At 38.0% G+C, this 20,669-nt stretch overlaps 1 protein-coding gene across 14 annotated transcripts in view; it reads left to right on the top strand.

Annotated features, from left to right (window-relative positions):
- hspg2 (heparan sulfate proteoglycan 2) overlaps nt 1–20,669 on the top strand; it is a 187,726-nt gene that overhangs the window by 92,486 nt on the left and 74,571 nt on the right. For all 14 annotated transcript variants that reach the window (XM_038287348.1, XM_038287355.1, XM_038287354.1 and 11 more), the window contains 15 exons: nt 62–241; nt 328–524; nt 1,500–1,647; nt 3,261–3,388; nt 3,565–3,651; nt 3,791–3,849; nt 4,063–4,124; nt 4,225–4,365; nt 6,563–6,739; nt 6,963–7,142; nt 7,237–7,355; nt 7,455–7,566; nt 10,754–10,867; nt 11,038–11,165; nt 12,975–13,061. In XM_038287348.1, coding sequence (XP_038143276.1) covers nt 62–241; nt 328–524; nt 1,500–1,647; nt 3,261–3,388; nt 3,565–3,651; nt 3,791–3,849; nt 4,063–4,124; nt 4,225–4,365; nt 6,563–6,739; nt 6,963–7,142; nt 7,237–7,355; nt 7,455–7,566; nt 10,754–10,867; nt 11,038–11,165; nt 12,975–13,061 — 1,919 coding nt within the window. The remainder of the gene's footprint in view (nt 1–61; nt 242–327; nt 525–1,499; nt 1,648–3,260; nt 3,389–3,564; nt 3,652–3,790; nt 3,850–4,062; nt 4,125–4,224; nt 4,366–6,562; nt 6,740–6,962; nt 7,143–7,236; nt 7,356–7,454; nt 7,567–10,753; nt 10,868–11,037; nt 11,166–12,974; nt 13,062–20,669) is intronic.

The raw sequence follows: 20,669 nt of genomic DNA, 5'->3' as shown, positions 1-20,669 counted from the left end.
CAATACACTTAAAAAAAAAAGTAAAAACAAATGACTTTAATTTAATCTTATTTTCTGTAAGGTTGATTCATATGGAGGATCCCTGAAATACAAGGTCCGGTATACGTTAGCCCGCGGTCTCTCTGAACCTGTGTCAAGACCCGACCTGATCCTGGTTGGAAACGGGCGTAGGCTTGTGTATCGCCGAGGCAACGGAACCCCTCCCAATGTGGTTAACCAGAAAGAGGTCATATTCACTGAAGTAAGATTGGATGAAAACGACTAGATTGATTTATAAAACAATAAAAACATGAAATCAGCTTGAATCTGCTGCCTATTGTTTACTAGGAGCACTGGCAGCACTCCAGTGGCCTCCCTGTCAGCCGCGAGGACCTGATGATGACTTTGGCTGGCCTGGACAGTATTAGCATCCGCACCATCTACGATAACCACATGGTCAGCGTGGCGCTCAGCCACATCGTCATGGATACCACAACAGAGGAATTCAGCACTCTTGGTCATGCTAAGGATGTTGAAGAATGCAGGTAAGAGGGAACGAAACCCGATAATCGACGTTCTCTCAATCTCTGCAGAGTTCAAGGGAGGGAAAAAAATCCTCAAACTTAAAACCAAATTTTTTTGTTTAAAAGTTTGGCTAATTCATTCTTATTAGCATTTATTAATGGTTGATTTAAATGCTATGTTCATTTGGCTGTGCCTCCCCCACCTTAATTTTCTCGTTAATCAATAAATGGTTTGATTGTAACCGGGCCTTTAGTTAGGAATATTTGATAGGGTCTACACCTTGGTGTATCACTTCTTTAGGCATCTGCTGCTCCTGTGCTCAATGGCAGAGAGTGGCTTTACTATACCTGCAGTGATAAGCTGGTAAAAAGTAGTTTTAATATATTCTTATGCAAGACAGTCCACCTGAAAACATTGTCTGTGTAGTCAGTTCAACAAGACTATGACCCTGCCTTAAAATATTATTTCACTGTCAGAGGCGCACAAACCTAACCTTGCGCTGCAAGCTGGATTGACATGAGGTCTGAGTTTTCAGTTTCACAACAACATAAAACTCAACTCGGTTCTACACATATCAATCTGGCTGCTGCCAGGATAGCACAGACCCCCACATACTGGTAATGTGTTGTCACTGGGAATCCCCAGCATCAGCTGCCTCAGGCATGGTTGTGTCATGTGGGTTTTCCCTTACCGTTTGTGGCATTTGGAAATAGATGTTAGCGTTTTTTCAGGTATGTGGTAAAAACTGCATGCACCAGGATAATAAAAACCAACATTTTTAGCACGTAGGTTTCGAAGATTAGATAAAATTTCTACAACACCAGCATCTGCTGCTTGTGAAATTTTTAACATTTGAGCGAAGTTTCCAGGGGGAAAACATGGCATAAGATTGGTCATCTTTTTAGTAAAGGCCATGCTGTGTACGGCCGTATGCATTGCTAGTTAAAAGCCTGATTGTAACCATGGATGATTTTGCTTTTGTTTCTCCATTCTAGGTGTCCTCCTGGATACACGGGCCTGTCTTGTGAAATGTGCCTGTCTGGTTTCGAGCGGGTCCCCGGGGGTTCCTACCTTGGTACTTGTGCTGGTTGTAACTGTAACGGACACGCTACAGCCTGTGATCCAGTCAGTGGGCACTGTCTGGTAAGACATAGCTCTCTAATGTTGGGATTTTACTTTAAAACATGAGAGACATTTTAGAATTTAAGTTTAATTTTATCTTAGGGTATATTTAAATAAATAAAAACACAGTAATTATTTGTTATTATTTAATGAATTATTAATAATTCATTACATTCTTTAAGTGATAATTCATGAATATGAATTCTCAAATAATTCTAATTAGTAGAAAACATTAAAATAATACATTTTATTTTTAGAAAGGTAAAATAATGCATGATTTACTAAACCATGCTGAAAGTTAGGCTTTGTTTTTTGTCTCTAGGATTTTTGCATTTTAGGTTCTAATGCCTAACCATATAGCTCTTGTGATGCTCCAGTTCGACTTTGCACAGCCTAAAATTTATCAACTTTACGGCTTTGTTCTCTGGGAAATGTTCTTGTGCTTTTGAAAGTTTTGGTCACTCTCTAAACCTTCCCTTCAACTGCACTTCAGCTCTTTGCTGTTACTATTCCTCTATTGCTCTACCTCTGCCCACCGTGTCAGCTTCTGTTGGGAGAACGGCAAACATGAAGAGTCCTCTTAAAGTCCCTGTTGCAAATCGCGCTGCAACAAGCACATTACTGGGAAAAGAATAACAAATTACTCAATGACAGTCTTTAAATAAGAAATACATGGTGGTGACTTGCATTATAGCAATAAAGGGCTGCTAATAGTTTCAGCCCGTATCATAAGACGTCTTGGTGCTTAATGCTTATTGACAGTAAGTGGGGATGAACACACCTTTTTCTACAATTTTCTGCAAGAAGGCTTGGGTATCTCCAACTGGATAGACCCCAAGTCTATTTTAGGCTGGTCATGAAGTGAGGCTATGCTTTGTAGATGCACTGGCCTAACAGTAGTTAGTTTAATATCATGATCAAAGAAATCTTTTTATGCAGGCCGAGCGCCTCTGGGCACTGGCTTGTAACATTTTATGGGCATTATGCTGCCGTGCATTATGCATAAGTTTGGCTGTTATTGGACATATGCTCTGGACTTAATATGAATACTCTATGTATATGCCCAAATTGAAAAAATACATAGAAAGTTGAGCGGATGCCAGCGTTTTAGAAGATTTTGGGACACCAGGCCTACGCCTGTCACACGCTCAAGGTGTGAAGGGCTTAAGAGTCCCATTTTGAAATGGAGAAGAACTTGTAGCAGTTGCTCTTAGCAATGTAATTCCAGTGAGAAGTGCTCCTTAGCCACCATGAAACTTTGAAGCACTTAATGCCCCAGCGTTTTGTTAAAACAGTTCATTGATGGCTCATTCATATACTGACAAAACGATAGGTCCATAAAGATATGAATGAGGGATAGAACTTGAGTGATCAAAACATGAGCACATACAATTTATTAGTCAGCCAAGATTTTTTATACAACATCAATGCTTGATCTCAAAATGCACTCTTGCAAATACAAGGAAGCCTTTCAAAAAAGACTCGCATATCTTGTGGAAAGCATTAGATCAACAGCTGCAACAGCTATAAGGGCACAGAAAGATGAGCATTACTTTTGGAAAAACTGCATTTTGCAATTGCTAAATTTAACATACTATTATGGAATTTAAAGTGTGTGATTCCCTCTACCAAAGAGCTGCCAACACAACACAGAGGGCCCCCAGTGTGACAGGTGCCGCCCTGGCTACTTTGGCGATCCAACCAGAGGTGGTCCTGACGACTGCAAGCCCTGCCCCTGCCCGTACACCGAGACATCCCGACGGTAAGCCTAGATATCCAACAATAGTGAACACGTTCCAAAGAACAAGGCATCACACACTTCACTGATTTAAACCAGATATTTGCACTTCAGTTTTTAAATCACAGGAAGTTAAACTCAATCACATTGTTTCACTACTGTTAATTCTTCCTCTATGGCGCTTTCAATGCTCCGTACAGTTTTTCTGACACCTGCTTCCTGCACACCGACCAGCAGCCCACATGTGACGCCTGCAGGCCCGGATACACAGGAAGACGCTGCGAAAAGTACGGAAACTTATGTCATTTATTCTACAGTCCAGCTGACTAGTTCAGGAAATGAGGTTCTAACTATAAATGTTATGTTTATATAAAAAGCTTTAAGTTTTAATCGCAGATGTTTAATGATGCTCTTTTTTAATTTTAGGTGTGCTCCTGGTTACCAGGGTAACCCCCTCCAACCTAATGGAAAATGCGTTCGAAAAGGTGAGTCTTAATTTGGATTTCCAGGTGACAGACATGAGTGAATGAACAGGAGCTGGACAGGGGGTTGCTTCACTCCTAATGTGTAATGATTGCCAGGGTTGTGTTTCTGTAGTATTTCATCATTGCTCAGGTATGCAGCATAGCTAGAGCTCTCCCAGGTGCACTAGAATCTGCACACCACATCATCTTGTTTCCAATGACCTCTCCCTGCAGAAAGCTCCAGTTGTGATAACAGAGGAACCATCAGCTCCAGCAGCAGGCCATGCAGCTGCAAGGTATCACAGTTTATCTTAAAGGGAACGGCTGGCATGCCATGCAGATGGATTCCATATGTTCGACTCCCTCATGCTGTTTTTTTTTGTGTGTGCATTGCAGAACAACGTGGCAGGCGATCAGTGTGATGAGTGTAAGGCTGGGTTCTTCCACCTATCAGAAACCAACCCTGATGGCTGTTTACGCTGTTTCTGTATGGGGGTGTCCTCACAGTGTGCCAGCTCCTCCTGGAGTAGAGATCAGGTGAGCTGCAAGGCAAAAGGATAGTAGAATATTAGCAATCTCTGTTTGATTATTAATTTTGCATCAACTATGAAGGACCCAGTGAGTCATTGAAAAAGAAAAACAGCCATTTCAAATTTTACATTTAAATTGTGCTATTTGAAATCCACACTGAAAAGCATTTTCTAATTACACAATTTAAATTTAATTATTAAAGAGGAATGGAAAACTGTATTTCATAATCCATTATTAAATACTGGAAATTATATTTTCTCCTGAGAGGTAACCACCTGTCTTAGTGGTTAGATTGCCACACAAAATAATATATCAGAGAGCTGATAATATCTCAGGAGCAACTGTGATTGGTTTAACTGGATTTCATTGTGCTCAAGGTAAAAAGAACAGGTAAATAAAAAAGAAAATGCAATAAAAAAAACTATTTGAAAATAGAAAAAGGAGTTATCGTTTTAAATGATTAGATTGATGAATTTTGTTTTTTAAAACACAATTTAAAAATAGGAATTCCTCTTTTAAGTTCAATTTAAAATGTGCAAGTCAAAAAGGTTTTCCAATTGGATTTCAAATTGCATGATTTAAATGCCAAATCTAAAATAGCTGTATTTTTTCAGTGACTCTCTAGGTCCTCCATACTCGTTAGGTCATATGTTTACATAAATACTTTCTTCATGGTCGTAATGTTTATACATTTATTGATTTCTTGGCTGATAAAGCTTTCAATAAGATATTTAAAGAGCCAGTATTGGGTAAATATGAACTTTTTTGCCTTAACATAGTGTAAAACTTTATCCTGGAGGTTACTTCCTGTTAAAAGGGAGTTTTTCCTCTCCACTGTCGCTACAAGCATGCTTAGTGTGAGGGATTGCATTCGAGTCAATAATTCGATGCAATCAACAGGTTTTCCTTAGATAGAAAACTTTTAATCAATTTGACTGTATGATCTGGTGAACTGTAAAGTGCCTTGAGATGACATGTGTTGTGAATTGGCGCTATAGAAATAAACTGAATTGAATTGAATCCTGTCAACATCAATCAACAATATACTTAGAGTATTGCTTGCAATCATTATTGTATCATTGAGGAATCCTGTAATATCCTGGGGCAGCCAATCAGCAGAAGAAAAAAAGCTGGTTGGACTTAGCTCCACCTTTTCAGTACATCTCCTCCTCTTGGAAGCCAAGCTTCTGCAGCAAAGAGCACCCCTACCCCTATCTGCAGGCCCTGCATGCTACTACCTGCAATAATGAGCAAACAACTGGGGAAAGTGTGTATCTGTTGAGTTAAAATTCCAACAATTTCTCAGTCCAGTCCTTTTCTGATTAAAAAATACCTTTAAAGAAATGTATTTTTGGATACCAAGAGGACTACTGTACTTTTAAGCTACTTGCAAGCTTCTTCATAGATGGCAGCTTTGTGAACATAAGTGAGAGTGACATTTGACTAATAGTAAGATAATCACCAAAAGATTGAGCAGTTCTAACACTAAGGAGTATTCAAACCCCTTTGTCTAACCAGGTAAGCTTCATATGTTTTACACTTAATGTCTTTGAATTAACTAGCTTAACACTCATGTATGCATGAGAGAATGAGTGGTAGATATCTTTCCAATGTGGAACATTTTGCATTGGTTTGGTTCTTCAGAAAAGGTCTGATGTTGGATCATTCAAATTAAGTTTAATTGTATCCTGAGTTGCCATCCAAATTTGGAAAACGATATTGTATTATAAAATAGTTTTAACAACTAAACACAATGCTCCTAAGACACTTTGAAAACAATGTGTAGCATTGTTGTGATGAGGCACTGAAATTGTCATGACGGAAACAGCAGGTGAGTTCTTAAAGAGACAGGAGGCCAATTTCAAGCCATTTGTAAACGGCTGTGATGAGAAGTGCAGTTTTCTTTTATATATACCGTATTTTCTGAACAGCTGAAGGTGACAATTACTTGATTTAGGTATAGAATTAAAGTATATGCCAGGGAATGGATGGCGGATTTTACTTTAATCTTTAATCTACACAAAAAATACTGTTCCTAAAAAGATAATTATCTTTTATTAAATCTTTACATAACCAGAATAATCCAATTGAGTTAAAAAAAAAAAAATTTATTTTCCAATAGAGTTGCTGCTTCTTGGCCAGGAATAATACTTGACACAAGATAACAGTTTTCACAAGCAGTCTGTATCTTTTCTGTTTTTAGGTTCAAGGGGCGGTGAACGGGCAGCTCCTTACCCTCTCAAACAGCGGCAACACCAAAACCATTTCTGAAGGCATCTTCCAGAGGGGCTCCTCTGTCGTCTACCAGCCCTTCTTAGGTGCAAGTGACTCCCAGGACGTCTTCTTCTGGGTTTTGCCAGAGAGCTTCAAAGGAGATAAGGTATGGGAAAACAGCTTCCTTGAGAGGTGGAGCGGAGGATGAAGACGAGCGAATAACCTCTTCGTAGGTCTCCTCTTCTGCTATTACTGTGTAAAAGTTGAACTACAATTTCAGTTCACAGGAAAGTCCAGCTTGGGCGTCTTGTGACTCCTCACTAACCACATGGATGAAATACCTTTCCACCACTTAGATTAGTTACCAGTCGCCTCTCTCCTGCCACCAGGTGACGGCCTACGGCGGCAAGCTGAGCTACTCGGTGAGCTTTGATCCAGCTCAAGGCTCACGGGGGATTGACGGACAGCCTGATGTAGTTCTCCAGGGCAACGACATCTTCCTGGAGCACTATTCCGAAATCAAGCCACTCCCACGATTGTCAGAAACTGTAACTGTGACGTTCAGAGAGGTGTGTTGTTTTGGGTGTTAATATTAACTTTTAGCTAAAGCAGAAGTCTTAAGTCTCTGATAATGTGCTAAATTGTCTTATTTTTCACCATAAGTCCTCATGGCGTCGCACTGATAGGCAGCCATGCACTCGGGAGCACCTCCTGATGGCCCTTGCTGATGTTTCCCTGCTTATGATCAGAGCCACATATGTAGACCGCATGACTGAGACCAGGTATTGTGCCAACCTCTAGAAGACTCTCTTAAATGCACCAAAATAGAGCCGAATACAAAGATAAGAGAAACATTTTTTGGTGTTTATTTTGTTGCACAGCATTTCAGATATCAAGATGGACATAGCTGTTCCTCACTTAACTGGAAAGGAACAAGCCCTGGAGGTGGAGCAGTGTGCCTGTCCATTAGGATACAGAGGACCATCCTGTCAGGTAGCTGTTTGGATTACTTTAACTAAAAATGATGCAGATAACTGCAAACCAGCAGTATTTTTTCTTCTTTTTTTTTTTGTCACGTTTTTTTTGTCGTTTATCTTCCAAGTGACCTTTTTTGGTAACTTGGATATAAACATCACTTTGCAGCAAATGAGGCAAGATCATGAGGTCAAATGTGGTCTGCAAGATCTTTCAAAGTCCACCTCTGTCTTAAAGCTTAATGTAACTGTTTTTTAAAACGCTAGTGGTAATCTAATGTTGCCCAGTGTGTGCACAGTGTGTGTGTGTAGATTAAGTTAAAGAAAACAGTTGAAAAGTGATGTTGAAACTTAATAAGCTTAGTATAAATGTTAGTAAGCTGTTTTAAAAAGTTAACAAGCTAAGATAAAAAGTTAAAAAACTTTAGTTCCTTTATCAGCATTACTGTTCCAAAAAAGTAAAAAAACAATCCACTGGATTTTTTTTCTAAGTTTGAAGATGTTTTGCTTCCCAACCAGGAAGCTTTTTCTATTCAAAAATGGCTTTATAGAGTGGACCAAAAACAAAGCCTTGTTTTGGCTTAGAAAACATGCAAATTTAAATGGACGAACCGATCCGCTACCTTAGGAATGGGTGTCGTTTGGGTTCTTTGTTAGCTAGCAAACACAATACCTGTCTATGTCTCTGAAAGGGGGGTTGTTAGAGGGAATACAATTCACTACGCCGTATCCAGACTAAATATTTAATTGAAACAGTTATAACCATAAGTTTAGTTTTTGTTAAACAATAGGGAAAAAGCTGCTTTGTTTTTAACTAACAGTTCTATAGGTTTTTTATTAGCCTGAGAATAAAAAAATAAATATTCCTGAAAAGTGTCATTGCCATAATGTTAAAAGCTTTTCGATCTTCTAAAGGCATTTATTGAAAATATTTTAAAAATGGATTTTTAAAAATTGTTTATTCTTTTTCTTGAACAATTTAAAGGAAAAAAGCTAAAGGCTCAACAATAAAAAAATTGTAATTTTAAAATTATATTGGTGTATATCTGAAAAAGCATAATCTTTTAAAATTCATGCAGGGTGTAAGATAATACAATATTAGCCAATTATTCTGTTATATAGTACCAGCAAGAATTTAAAACTGCTTTCACCCCTGTTGTGTATACTGGTATTTGCACACAATAGATTAAATACTGAGCTTTAATTTATACTCTGTATTTATTCCTTATGGGAACATAGGTAATCAAAACACCAGTGGTAAACAATGAATGCACCAAAACCATGAGTAAACATAGCCTCTCTGAACTCCTGGAAATATTTGGACACAAAAATAAACAGGTGAAGCATTTTAGGTGTTTTAAAATCCATAGAATGATTTTTTTTTTAGGTCTCACTTGTGTATAAATTATAGATTTTTATGTGGGAGGGGGTAGCTGTAATGAAATTCATAGCAGAAGTCTTACACCTTTTCACATGAATAGAACATCATATATTAAATGTTCAAAATTAGCTACATTTTCCCTTATCTGATAAACTTATATTATTATAAGCTTTGGTTTTCACCTTTACAAAAGAAAGAAGGGATTAATTTAAGCACTCATATGTCAGTTAAAATAGACCAGCATCATTAAATAGCATAACTTATTCTGGTGCGATGGCATTTATAGTAATCTGTCTGAGACAGTGTCAATGACTTAAGACAGGGAAATTTGTAATAAGTGAGCTAACTGCAGCTCCAACCTATTAGGTCTGAGACTAAATTTGACCTGTGTGTCTGGGTCCGTTATAGGCCCCAGAATGACGATTGCTTAGTGATATGCTTATGTTAAAAACAGCTTCTGTTTGAGATGAGTCGAAGGCTCTTAGTGCGCCTCTTTGACCTTAAGTTGTGTCGTGAACGGGATGGCTAGTATATCAGCATTAAGATTGTCTTTGTTTAACATATCAACTATGTTCATAATAATAATTTAAATTGGGCTACTGTTACTAGTCCATGTTGGTGTCCAAATTGTTGAGCTTTGTTCATATGTTTTGGGAGGGGACTTGCCATATGCTATTATCTTGGCATGTGGCAGTGATGATGATGATGATGATAAGAATGATGATGATGCAGCGCAAGTTTTTACTGAAGCAAAGAAGCATTGTCAGCAATTCGTCATGTCTTTTCAGTGTATATTGGGTCCGATGATATGTCTAATTTACTGTATATCACAACAATATTTAAACCGAGATTGGTCCATGTATTCATATTGATTCAAGCATAATATTTGAGATAATTTGCTCTTGCTTAAAAATACTTTTTATGAGAAGGATTGTGACAAAAACGTCATTGTTTTGCAAATCTTTGAAATTTCAACATGATTCACTCGGATTTGTATGTGTTTGTGCAGCATTTAGTATAATCTATACTATGAATATATATTCCCTAAGCCATAATAAAAATAACTTGTGTTTTTTTAGTACCTACATTAGAGATTAGCTTAACAATGTAACTGATACCAAAAACAGCTCCTGTGGGTATTTCCAAGACAAAATTTTGTTGATTTAGTTTTTGAAGCTTTTGAAGCTTTTTTAAAGCTTCGATTCCTGATTGTATTTCCTTTTCCATTTCCATTTTCTTTGCAAAAATAATGGAGCAAAATTCACTCCACGCATTTGTCAATCCGATCATCATTCAAAAACACAAAAAGTCTTTGGAAAAATCGTAAACAGCTGTGTTTTCTGCTTCTGTTTGTTTTGTGGTGTTTTACTCTTAAGGTCTGTGCCATACATGTCACACTGGAGTTCAGAATATTAGGTAGAGGGGGGGAAAATCACGTGCAGACAGGGTGTCTGCAGGTCTCATTTCTGCTTAGATCATGCATGAGAGCATAACTGAGCTTTACGTAAGAGAAACTATATACAGTCTGTGTAGCCTTCCTGTTATCATCCGAGAGTCTTGCTTTCTCTCTGTCTCTTTTGTAGACCTTTCAGAGGCTGTCTCTCTGTGCATCTCTTTTAAATAGTTCTGTTTCAAATTGAAAGATACTATATTTTGTCTGCCCCAATTGCAGGCCCTCCACTGTAACAGATCAACATAAATGTTATCCTATTATAAATTTCTGTTTTTCCTTTGTTTTTGCCCATAATAACTATAACCTCTGCCTTTAGTGTTGGTGCTATCAGATGCCCCACCTGAAGTGTATTTTCCACGCTTTACTTTACAGGAGTGTGATGTGGGTTTTACAAGGACCACCTCTGGTCTCTACCTTGGCACGTGTGAGAGGTGCAACTGCAACGGCCACGCCAGCAGCTGTGACCCAGAGACCGGCAGGTGTCTGGTAGGTTCTGCCCCTCTCTTCCTCTCCATTGGTGCCAAAGCTGCTTTGGTCCTGCCAATAGAACATGCAAATGATTTCTTTGCTCATCCTGACATGTGAAAACTTGACTTCTGTGCTGTGAATTGTTCCAACTCACCTCCTCGTCATTCATGTGTGTTTGTTGCCAATAGCAATGTCTTCATAACACCGCTGGAGACCGATGTGAGAGGTGTCTGCCTGGATTTTACGGAGACCCTTTGAGGGGGGGTACAGATGCCTGCAAGCCCTGTCCATGCCCTGGGATCACATCCAACACACAGTAAGTTTATGTACGATGTAAATATTTTATGTAAAAAAAACAACAACTCAAATGATCCTGTGGGAGATAATAAACAGCTTTGAAGTTCTATCTCAAGAAGTATGACAAAAAAATTACAAAATCAGACATAAGGTCTTAAAATACGATAAATCATGTAACAGTTTTAGATATTTATATATATTCTTTATACTGATGAAGGTTCTCAGTTATCCAGGTCATAGTCATTCCGTAAAAATTCAAAAAAATTCAAAAAATATCCACTGGACTTGGTTTTCAAGATTTGAAGACGTTTCGCCACCTCTCCAGGAAGCTTTCTCAATTCAAATGTCTGGATCCGCAGTGAGTTTGAGTCTTATATGGACAAGGCCTTGATGTTTCCAAGCAATACAAGGCCTTGTCCATATAAGACTCAAACTTACTGCGGATCCAGACATTTGAATTGAGAAAGCTTCCTGGAGAGGTGGCGAAACGTCTTCAAATCTTGAAAACCAAGTCCAGTGGATATTTTTTGAATTTTTTTGAATTTTTACGGTATATTCTTTATATTTATATATATTCTTTTAGAAGTAATCTAATACAGCAATCAGAGCATCTGTGAAAATCTAGAAACTAATATGTTTGCCCAATTTTCCTTGTAGAGTATTTCATTCTCAATCTATTTAACTAAGATTTCTAACAAACAAAATATTCTTTCATCTAAAGAATCCAATCGTGACTGATTGTATGTTTCGGATTATTGTCCTGCTAGAAGGTCAATCACCATCTCACATCTTTTGCAGATTTTCCTACATTTAACTCTAGCAAGAGCAGATTCTTTATTTGTTATTATTACTGAAAATATTCTTCTCATAAAAATGCCAGTACAATAAGACAATTTCACTTTTTAAAACTTGTTGAAATCATGTTTATTTTTAAAACCAGAAGTAATACCAAGTGCGATTGTCTTACTGCACTGGAAGATTATTGCACTTATCAAAAGTAGAATTTTCTCAAAAGAAAATTGGTAATCTGAAAAAAACTGCTCTTTCTTGGTATATCAATGTTAAAACAAGATTAAAACAACATAGTGGCTAGATATAAGACTCGGTTCAATGGAAACTGTTAGCAGTGTCCCTGATAGGTAAAACTACCCCCACAGCATAATGGTGCCACTACTGTACTTCTCTATGTTATGTGCATTATTTTGGCCCTTTTTAATTTCGTGGAACTATTGATATTTTTAGTACCTGCTTTCATGTGGTTGCGTCCATACTGACTCATTACTTAAAAAGTGATGTCAAAAGTCTGCCTGTCTAGGTTGTTAGGTCACTGGTTATAAGTGGATATAACTCAGAATAATTATTAGGTCTACCTTTACACCACTGAATCTCTGTTTCCTGGATTAATTATGTATATGACCAGTATATCAAACTAGCAGGTAGCATAAGTAGCCTCTCTCATCTCTCTTTCACTATGTTCTCTAACAGACTTCCTAAACCTTTACAGGACAGCTGTTTGTTCGATTAAGAAGCTTTTTGTTCTTTCAGCAGAAATGCAGGCCACAATTTTTCCAACATTTTTTATTTTTTTATTTTAAAAATCTCATGTATCATTTTAGGTCCATCTCACAATTGTATACACTTTTGTGTTTGTCTTTTATAAAATACCAACAATTGAAATAAAGTGTGTGATTGCAACCTGAACTAATATGGGAACAATGACTAGTTTTCAATACACTATTTCAGGAAATGTTTTGGTTTAGAAAGAGGTGAATGTCTTCCAGTCCAATATGATACCGCAGTAATGAATTATTCTCTTTTTTTCCCACAGATTCTCTCCAACCTGCTTCCTGGGCACAGATGGGGGGCCAGTCTGTGACAGTTGTCCCCCTGGATACACAGGCCGGCGCTGTGATAGGTACATCACATTATTCCTTTTCTTTTCTCCTCTTTTTCCTGTTTGTTTTCTTCTGTCCTCTTGGTTCGGATTGGGGGTTTGATGGCTAGTCGGTAGCAAGGTGAACGGGTTCTGTACATAAGCACCCACAAGCTTCATTCACATGCAGGAAAGGCGATATGGCGGTGTCCATATCTCTGTTGTTTTTCATGTTAGCTGAGATTGAGCGGCGTCACTGGATAGGGGGGATTTGAATGGTGCAGACCAGTATTCACTGTCCTTCCACAGTTTTATTTCAACTTTTCAACTTTCTCTGTGTCTTTCTTCTTGATGTGTTTGGATGCATTCATACATTTTTTAAGCTTTTTTCCAATGACTAGAACAATGTGCCAGTGTCCCATGTTATAGACTTTTCATAGATGCACCAAACAAGGATTTGTAAAACAAGTTTAATTTATTCTGTAGCCTTCCAAGGATTTAATATTTGACAAGCATCTTAATAAAGTCAACAAATTTAACTAGTTTATGCCATATCGTATTTACAATTAGAATGACTAGTGTAGTCATTTTCACCACTGTCAACAGTTTGACTTGACTTTAAGCTGTTTTGAATCAGAATAAATAAGTGCGATCTAACTGATAGGTCATTATAAAATGTGTTTTCGTCTTTCAAGGGGTTTTGACATGCAAGAGATTATTGTGATATTATCTTTGACTTGTCTTACATGTGATTAAAATGAGATCTGAGGCACATCCTATTCATTCTGACAGCAGCGGTTTGAACTATGATCTGACCTAAGGCCGGCTTATAGACACTTTGACGTAGCTACCGGCAGCGTCCAATGGGGCATCTACGTGTTAATGTCTATGCTCTAAACTAGGAGGAAAACAGTACTCTCTCAAGAGGTGGGATTTCTTGAAAAGTAGCCAATCACAGGCAGTGTTCTCAGGTTGGTTCCATCCTCAAAGTGACAAAATTTGACCCACACATGTAAATACACAAGTAGGGGAGAATTTACAGGCACATCAAAAGCAACCTTTGAGTGTAGAGAGAGGGCTGCTGCAGACGGACTAACATTAGTCCTGACTGCGGTTAGCCTCGAGGTCCAGTGGTTGCCACGATTCAATTCAGTTTCAGTTTATTTATATTGCGCCATTTCTCAACACATGTCATCTCAAGGCACTTTACAGTTCACCAGATCGTACAGTCAAATTGATTCAAAGTTTTCTATCTAAGGAAAACTAGTGGATTACATTGAATCATTGACTCGGATGCAATCCCTCACGCTATGCATTCACGATCCTCTCTACATCTGAACGTTTTTTTTTTTTTATTATGCACTAAATCAGTCAAAAACAAGCCCTATAGAGAAGCCTAAAAGCATAATGTTCTTGCCTCAAACAATCTTAAACTGTACTTTTGTAGAACAACAGAAACAGAAAAGTGAACTTCTAACTTAATACTCTCAGCTCTGTGAGTGCTCGCCTGGAAGCTGCTGCTGCCGCAGTGCATTCTGGTCAATTGGAACAGTGCTGGGGCTGAGGACGTTTCACTATGACACAAGCACATGAAAACACACAAGTACCCATATTGAGAAACAGTCTTAGTCTCACTCTTCATCGAAGGACCCTAAATTAGCAGGTAACATAAATGCCTACTTAGAAAATACAGTTTCAATAACATTTTTCCCTCTGTAGTTCTTCCTCTAAGGTAATTTTAAGTCTTCCTCCCCAGTAAAAACATCTATTTTACACCAAACAGTCTCAACGTTAGAGTAACTTGCAGGTATTATATATAACTTATTAAAACATAAAATAAAGACTTCACCTTTAAGATTTCAACCAGCAGAAAATGTCCCAATTCAGATTAACAAAGTTTTTCACAGCATCTCTTGTTGGGAAAAAAAATACTTTTGCTTTTTTCTGTCCTTCATCTGCGGTAGTCTTTCTCAGAAGATTCTTTCTGCTTCAGCTTTGCGCTTTGCTGGTAGAAATATATCGAGGTGTGAAATTCTGTCCTGCACAGACCCCCACATCCTGTGTCCTTTAGATCATAAATGTAAATATGGCATTTATGAGGACTACTGTCTGGCTGATGAATCTTTGCTTTGCAAAGGCAAAGATGAACAGGTGACTTTGGGGGAAAACTCATTTATTTTTGATTTGACGCCTGTGCCTTCAACATGCCTGACTCTGCTGTTTTGATATTAAGAGAAGACAAGCCGGCTGCAGACAGTTGTGGAGATCCTTACCTGGAAGAACACATCGGCAGCCTCTTTCCAGTGGGATGTGGAGCCGAGCCGGTCTTCAATTTCAGCTTGGATAAAGAGATAGATCCTTACGGCAGTGGGGATGATAGTGAAGATGATGAGATTGATGAACCAGTAATAGGCACTACTGCTGTCCCTACTCGGGCTTTAATTTTGACTACAACTCCAAGGGAGAGTACAAAATCCACTAAAGCCATTGTGTTTGATAAAACCTTAGTCAACTTCAATCGATCTGCCTCCAGAGTGCCTCCACGTTTCACTCCCAGCCCAGAAATCAGACACTCCAGCTTTCAACACCTGCTCCGGAACCACCTAAACACTTTCAACAAGCGATTGAGCATGCTAGAAGGCAACACATTAGATATGAAAGAAAGCCTTCGTAGGATGGAGGACCAGCAGAGTCACCTCAACACCCAGTTAATGAAGGTCATTGGCCTTCATTCACTCCGAGATAAGGATAAGAAGATAACCGAGCTGGAGAGAAGCTACACAGACATGGACGCACGACTTAAAAGACTAGAGGGAAGGCTGGAAATTCTTATAGATGGCTTCACAGCCCTCGCTCAAGAGATGAACAAGGTAAAACGTGCAAGACACGTCTCCAGATGGCCTCAAGATAAGAAGGTTTTGCCTACATTAAGCACAGTCATCGCTATTCCATTGCATTCAACTCCTCAGAATGTGATCAGAGTTAAACCCACTGAATCACCAATTGCCAAGAGAGCAACAGTTCCGCAAAGCATAACTACCCCAAGTGTAGTTTTAACCAAGAAAAAACCTCCTTCAGTCCCTCAGAGAAACAAGAAAATGAAATCCGAGGTAACCACTACTACCAAGTCCCTAGCAGTAACAAAATCAGCCAAAAGTCACATTCCATCCGAGCAAACAAACAAGCCAAAGACCCTTGTTAATAAGAAAAAGCCTGGTCCAAAGTCTACATTAAAAACTCCAGTTAAGCCTGTAACCAAAAGGCCAAAGGGGAGTGGGTCATCTGTGACCTCTAAACATATTTCACAGCCAAGACAAACAAAGTCCAGGAAAACTAAACAAGAGGCAGCCGTCACTAAATTTCAACTGGAGCCCCCAGCTCACAAATCAAAGCCTCCAACTAACCCTCAGCTGCACAAACAGTCTGTACAGGCCAAAAGAAATGAATCTTTGTCGCGTCTCAAAAACACTGTACGTAGCAAGGGTGTACGATCAGATGCACCTGTCCAGAAAACGCCTAAAGGCAGTTCAAAGAAATTGCCAGAGCCTCCCAGGAACTCAAAGCAAAATGTCAAAAGTACTAAAGATCCTGCTAAGAAGGAAACAGTAAACACACACCGAACAAAAACTACCACCGTCAGGAGGACCATAATCACAAGAAAAAGGAAGAGTAATTCCAATGGCAAAGCTTCACCAGGACAGAGTGTCACAAAAGTAAATAATAAAATCAGGCCTCCCATTACTCTTAAAACAACCAAGAAAAAGGACTCTAAGAAGAAAACAAACTCTGGCATTTTGGATCTACTGAAGCTCCTACATGGCGATTCAAAACCGAGGAAGAATCAAGAGAGTTCTCTTCATATTGTTTTAGGAAAACTTGCCATTCCGATCAAAATCATCCCAGATTAATGAGCAGCAGAATATTGTGTTGGACTATTTTTCTATGGTTTTTCCTAAACCTCAGATAATCTGTATACTCAGGTCCTCACTGCTTGAACAGTTTGTTATGAAGGGGGTTTATTTTTTACTGTGGTTATAGAAGTACACATGCCTGTTCTAATATCTATATAGGATGCTTACATAAAGAGGTGCTAATAAAATATTGTAGCTGTTGCACAAAAATATGAAGAACTAGCTAAACATCCTTTCTTCACTGGTTGTGTCAGATTTTTGTTTTTAGTCGACTACCTCATGTTCAGCGGCATTGTTTTTTGTTGTTGCTTATCTTGTGTGGTCTGGAAATAGCATTATTTATTGCACAACGTGTCTGACTAAATAGTTAAAGCCGGGCTTACACTGTGTGACTTTTTTGCCATTTTCGAGGTGACTTTCCAGTCATGCGAGACTTTTCCGATCGGGCCGACTTTCAGCCTGATCGTGAATCGTGTATCCGTGGGTCATTTGGTAACGGGCCGCACAGAAAAAATTATATATATATATATATATATATATATATACAATTTATCGACGATCAGAGTCTGAGTGATGTTATATTTTGAAAAATATAAAAAATTGCGGTATTCTCTCCCAGTTACGCCTAGATGGGACCGGCTTGTTGTTTATTTTTATGCTGTTTGTATTTGATTTTATGCCAGTCGTATCATTTTACTTGATCGTATTAACGATCAGCACGGTTCACTCTAGTGGGCTTCACATTCCTCTTCTACTCGTTTGGCTTCCAGTTAGACGAGTCCGAGTAGCCCCATCTCACTCGGGAGCTGAATCTGACGTGGTTTTTAGAAGTACATTGTGAGCAGGTAGATCGCATCAGAGCGTCGTGCTTCACAGTTTGAGAACATACATCGTGAGCAATGAACTCAAACTGTACGACAAAACCGCAGGGTTTCGTCGTACAGTGTGAGCTGTAGCTGCGTGCAGCGATTGAAAACAAAATCGCACAGTGTATGTCTGGCTTTAATCATCTAGATTACGATAAGGAGTTTTTAGCTTGTTTAAAGAAACAATGCATAACTTTTGACCCAATAGTTAGCTTAATTTGACTTATATTAAATGGTTTTTCAGGCCATTGTACAGCATTTGGGGTGTAATGTGTGGGGCCTACCTTCACAAAAACCTTCCTTTGTAACTATAGAGGGTTGTTTTGTTCAATTAGTCATTAGACCTGCTTTACAGCAGACTGAGCTCCCCTTAAATATGAGAGTTAACAAAGCTATAAGTTGTTGATAGCCAACCCAACAGATATGACATTCACCTGATCAGGCATATTTTTTGGTTTTCTGATACAGGATTTAATCTATAGGGGAGAATTTACCCTAAATTTTCAAGTAACTTCATAACTTCTTTCTTAAATCTGCTGATCTAAAGTGGTCTGCTATCAGTTTCCAAAACACCATAGACTTTTTATAATTGCAACAGTGCAGTGCTTACATCAGTGCCCTTGGTGGCTAAAGAGTGCAGTTTTGCTTTAATCGTTGGTAAAACTGGGGATATATATATTTTTTTTTATCCATATCCGTTGCATTAGAATTTTTGACTCTTTATTATTTCAAGTGTAATTGCATGGGTAATTGCTTTTTTTAATTCAAAGCAGAAAAAAATACATATTGCAGACAATGAAAGCTTTTTGTCCTGGGGGAATGCATTGTAAAACAGTCAGTGGGAAATATTTTAATTAACCTTAGTTAAGTTTCAAGAGTTTATGTCCAAGTACAAGTCAAAAACTGGAGACCTTTGTAGCTAACCTCAAAAAATGAAACTCTTGTAGATTCATTACACATAGATTAAAATAATAAGCCTTTATTGTATTTTCATTATTATGACTTTCAGATATTAAACAACTTAAAATTCAGTCTAAGTGACAATTAAAGTATTGTGAAAAAGATAAATAAGGAAAATAGGGCTGAAAAAATGTGTTGAATTAATCATAATTAATCGATTATTTAATTCTGTAAAAACATTGTCTTTGAAGAACTTTTTGCTATCCAATTATAAATCGATTAATTGAAAACAAATCAATAGATTGATCAATTAAATTAAATCCATTGATTGATTAATCAATCAATCAGCAAGATAGTCTTTAATTGCAGGCCTAAAAAAATCTTGGTTTTACATTCTAATCAGCTAATTAACTGTTTTTTCCCTTAGCCTCAAAATGTTAATTCTCTTTTTGGGTAGACTACCAAATGATTGCAAAGACCCCCAAACCCCCATCCCATAATGAGAGTAAGTCATAAAACATCATTGCTAAAGAAGCTGGTGGTTGTATGCTGTATTTGATCGTACTGTTAGAAAGCTGAGTGGAAAGTAAACTTGTGTTAGGAAGAAGATACACCAACAAGAGGGCTGTAGCCTTGAGAGGATAAGGTAAGGATAAGGCTAAATACATTCAAGAAGTTTGGGGATTGAAGGAGTTGGGTGAAGCTACAGTCAGTATTTTAACAAACATATCAACATTTTTTACTTTTTCCTATGTTATACTGTACTTACCTGGGATGCTGGATTTGGGTTTGTTACTATCTGTAATTTATAATCACAAAAATTACAAGAATTAAAAGTCTGGAATATTTCACTAGATGTGTAATAAATCTATGTTTTAGTTTGTTGTTGGTGTTCCAGTTTTTCAGCTGTACTTGTTTATAAACACCTATGTTCCCTGAAGGAAAAGTATTTTGGTTTGTAGTGATTCCTACTCACTGTCTTTGGTACCATCAGAGTTTGAATTTAATGTTATGAAATGAGATGTTTGAAACCTTTTCTTTACAATCATTTGATTCATTTAGGTTATAGCCCATGAAATTGTGAGTGTTGACACGTTATGTGACTGTATTGATAGCCTCCCTTTGTATGGTTGGCATACAAAGCGCAATGTACAACAATGCTCTTTTGGAATTATCTCTAAGGCAACTCCAGCCTTCACAATGTGTTTGGGTGTCTTCATATTGGTTCCAACGTTTATGCACACAGATATCTGTAAATCCCACACCCATTTTTTTTTAAATATGTGTGCTAAGGTCCTCCCTTTTTAAGAGAAATGGATTCTTCCAGATGGTTGAGTGTACAGATCTTTAAGATATCCTTTCAACCTCTGTCTGGGTTGCTCTAGCATAGCAACTCAGTTACAATAAAATGTTTATCATAGAGTTTTATAGTGCTTCACCAAGAGTAGACATATCATAATTACATTTGAAGCAGTTCTTAGCATCTTATCCTAGCTAGTTGCTGTGGTCAGGATTACAGCACTTGCTTATTTCTATGCAAATTCGTACCTCTGACACTTTTCCAAACCAAGACAGGATAAAAGAGTATAGCTTTGTATCAAACACAGCCTTCCTGGTTGTATTCTAAAATCCCTTTCTCTCTCTCTCTAAGGTGCAGCCTGACTTACTTGCAGATATGCCTCAACATCTCTTTAAATGTTTTCCGTGAAATATCTCTACTTAATCTGAACCTATTAAATAAGTTTACTTTAAAAACATTTCATTCTTTAGAGCAACAAAATTATTTGATATTTGGCAAAACCATCAAGCCCTTTTGACACCTTTGTTAGACACTCTAATATTAGCTCCAAAGGACTTTCCTCCCCCATTTAAGTTCATTAAATACAGTAGGTCGGTAAAACGTCGATATACCATAGCAAAGATTACCAGGGGTGGGTAGAGTACCCAGAATTTTACTTAAATATAGTACTACC

The sequence above is a fragment of the Cyprinodon tularosa genome, unplaced genomic scaffold (assembly GCF_016077235.1).
Source record: "Cyprinodon tularosa strain WSP-4 unplaced genomic scaffold, ASM1607723v1 ctg239, whole genome shotgun sequence".
In the NCBI taxonomy this organism is placed as follows: Eukaryota; Metazoa; Chordata; class Actinopteri; order Cyprinodontiformes; family Cyprinodontidae; genus Cyprinodon; species Cyprinodon tularosa.
Note: the sequence above shows the minus strand (reverse complement) of the source record. Positions and strands in the feature narration are given on the sequence as shown.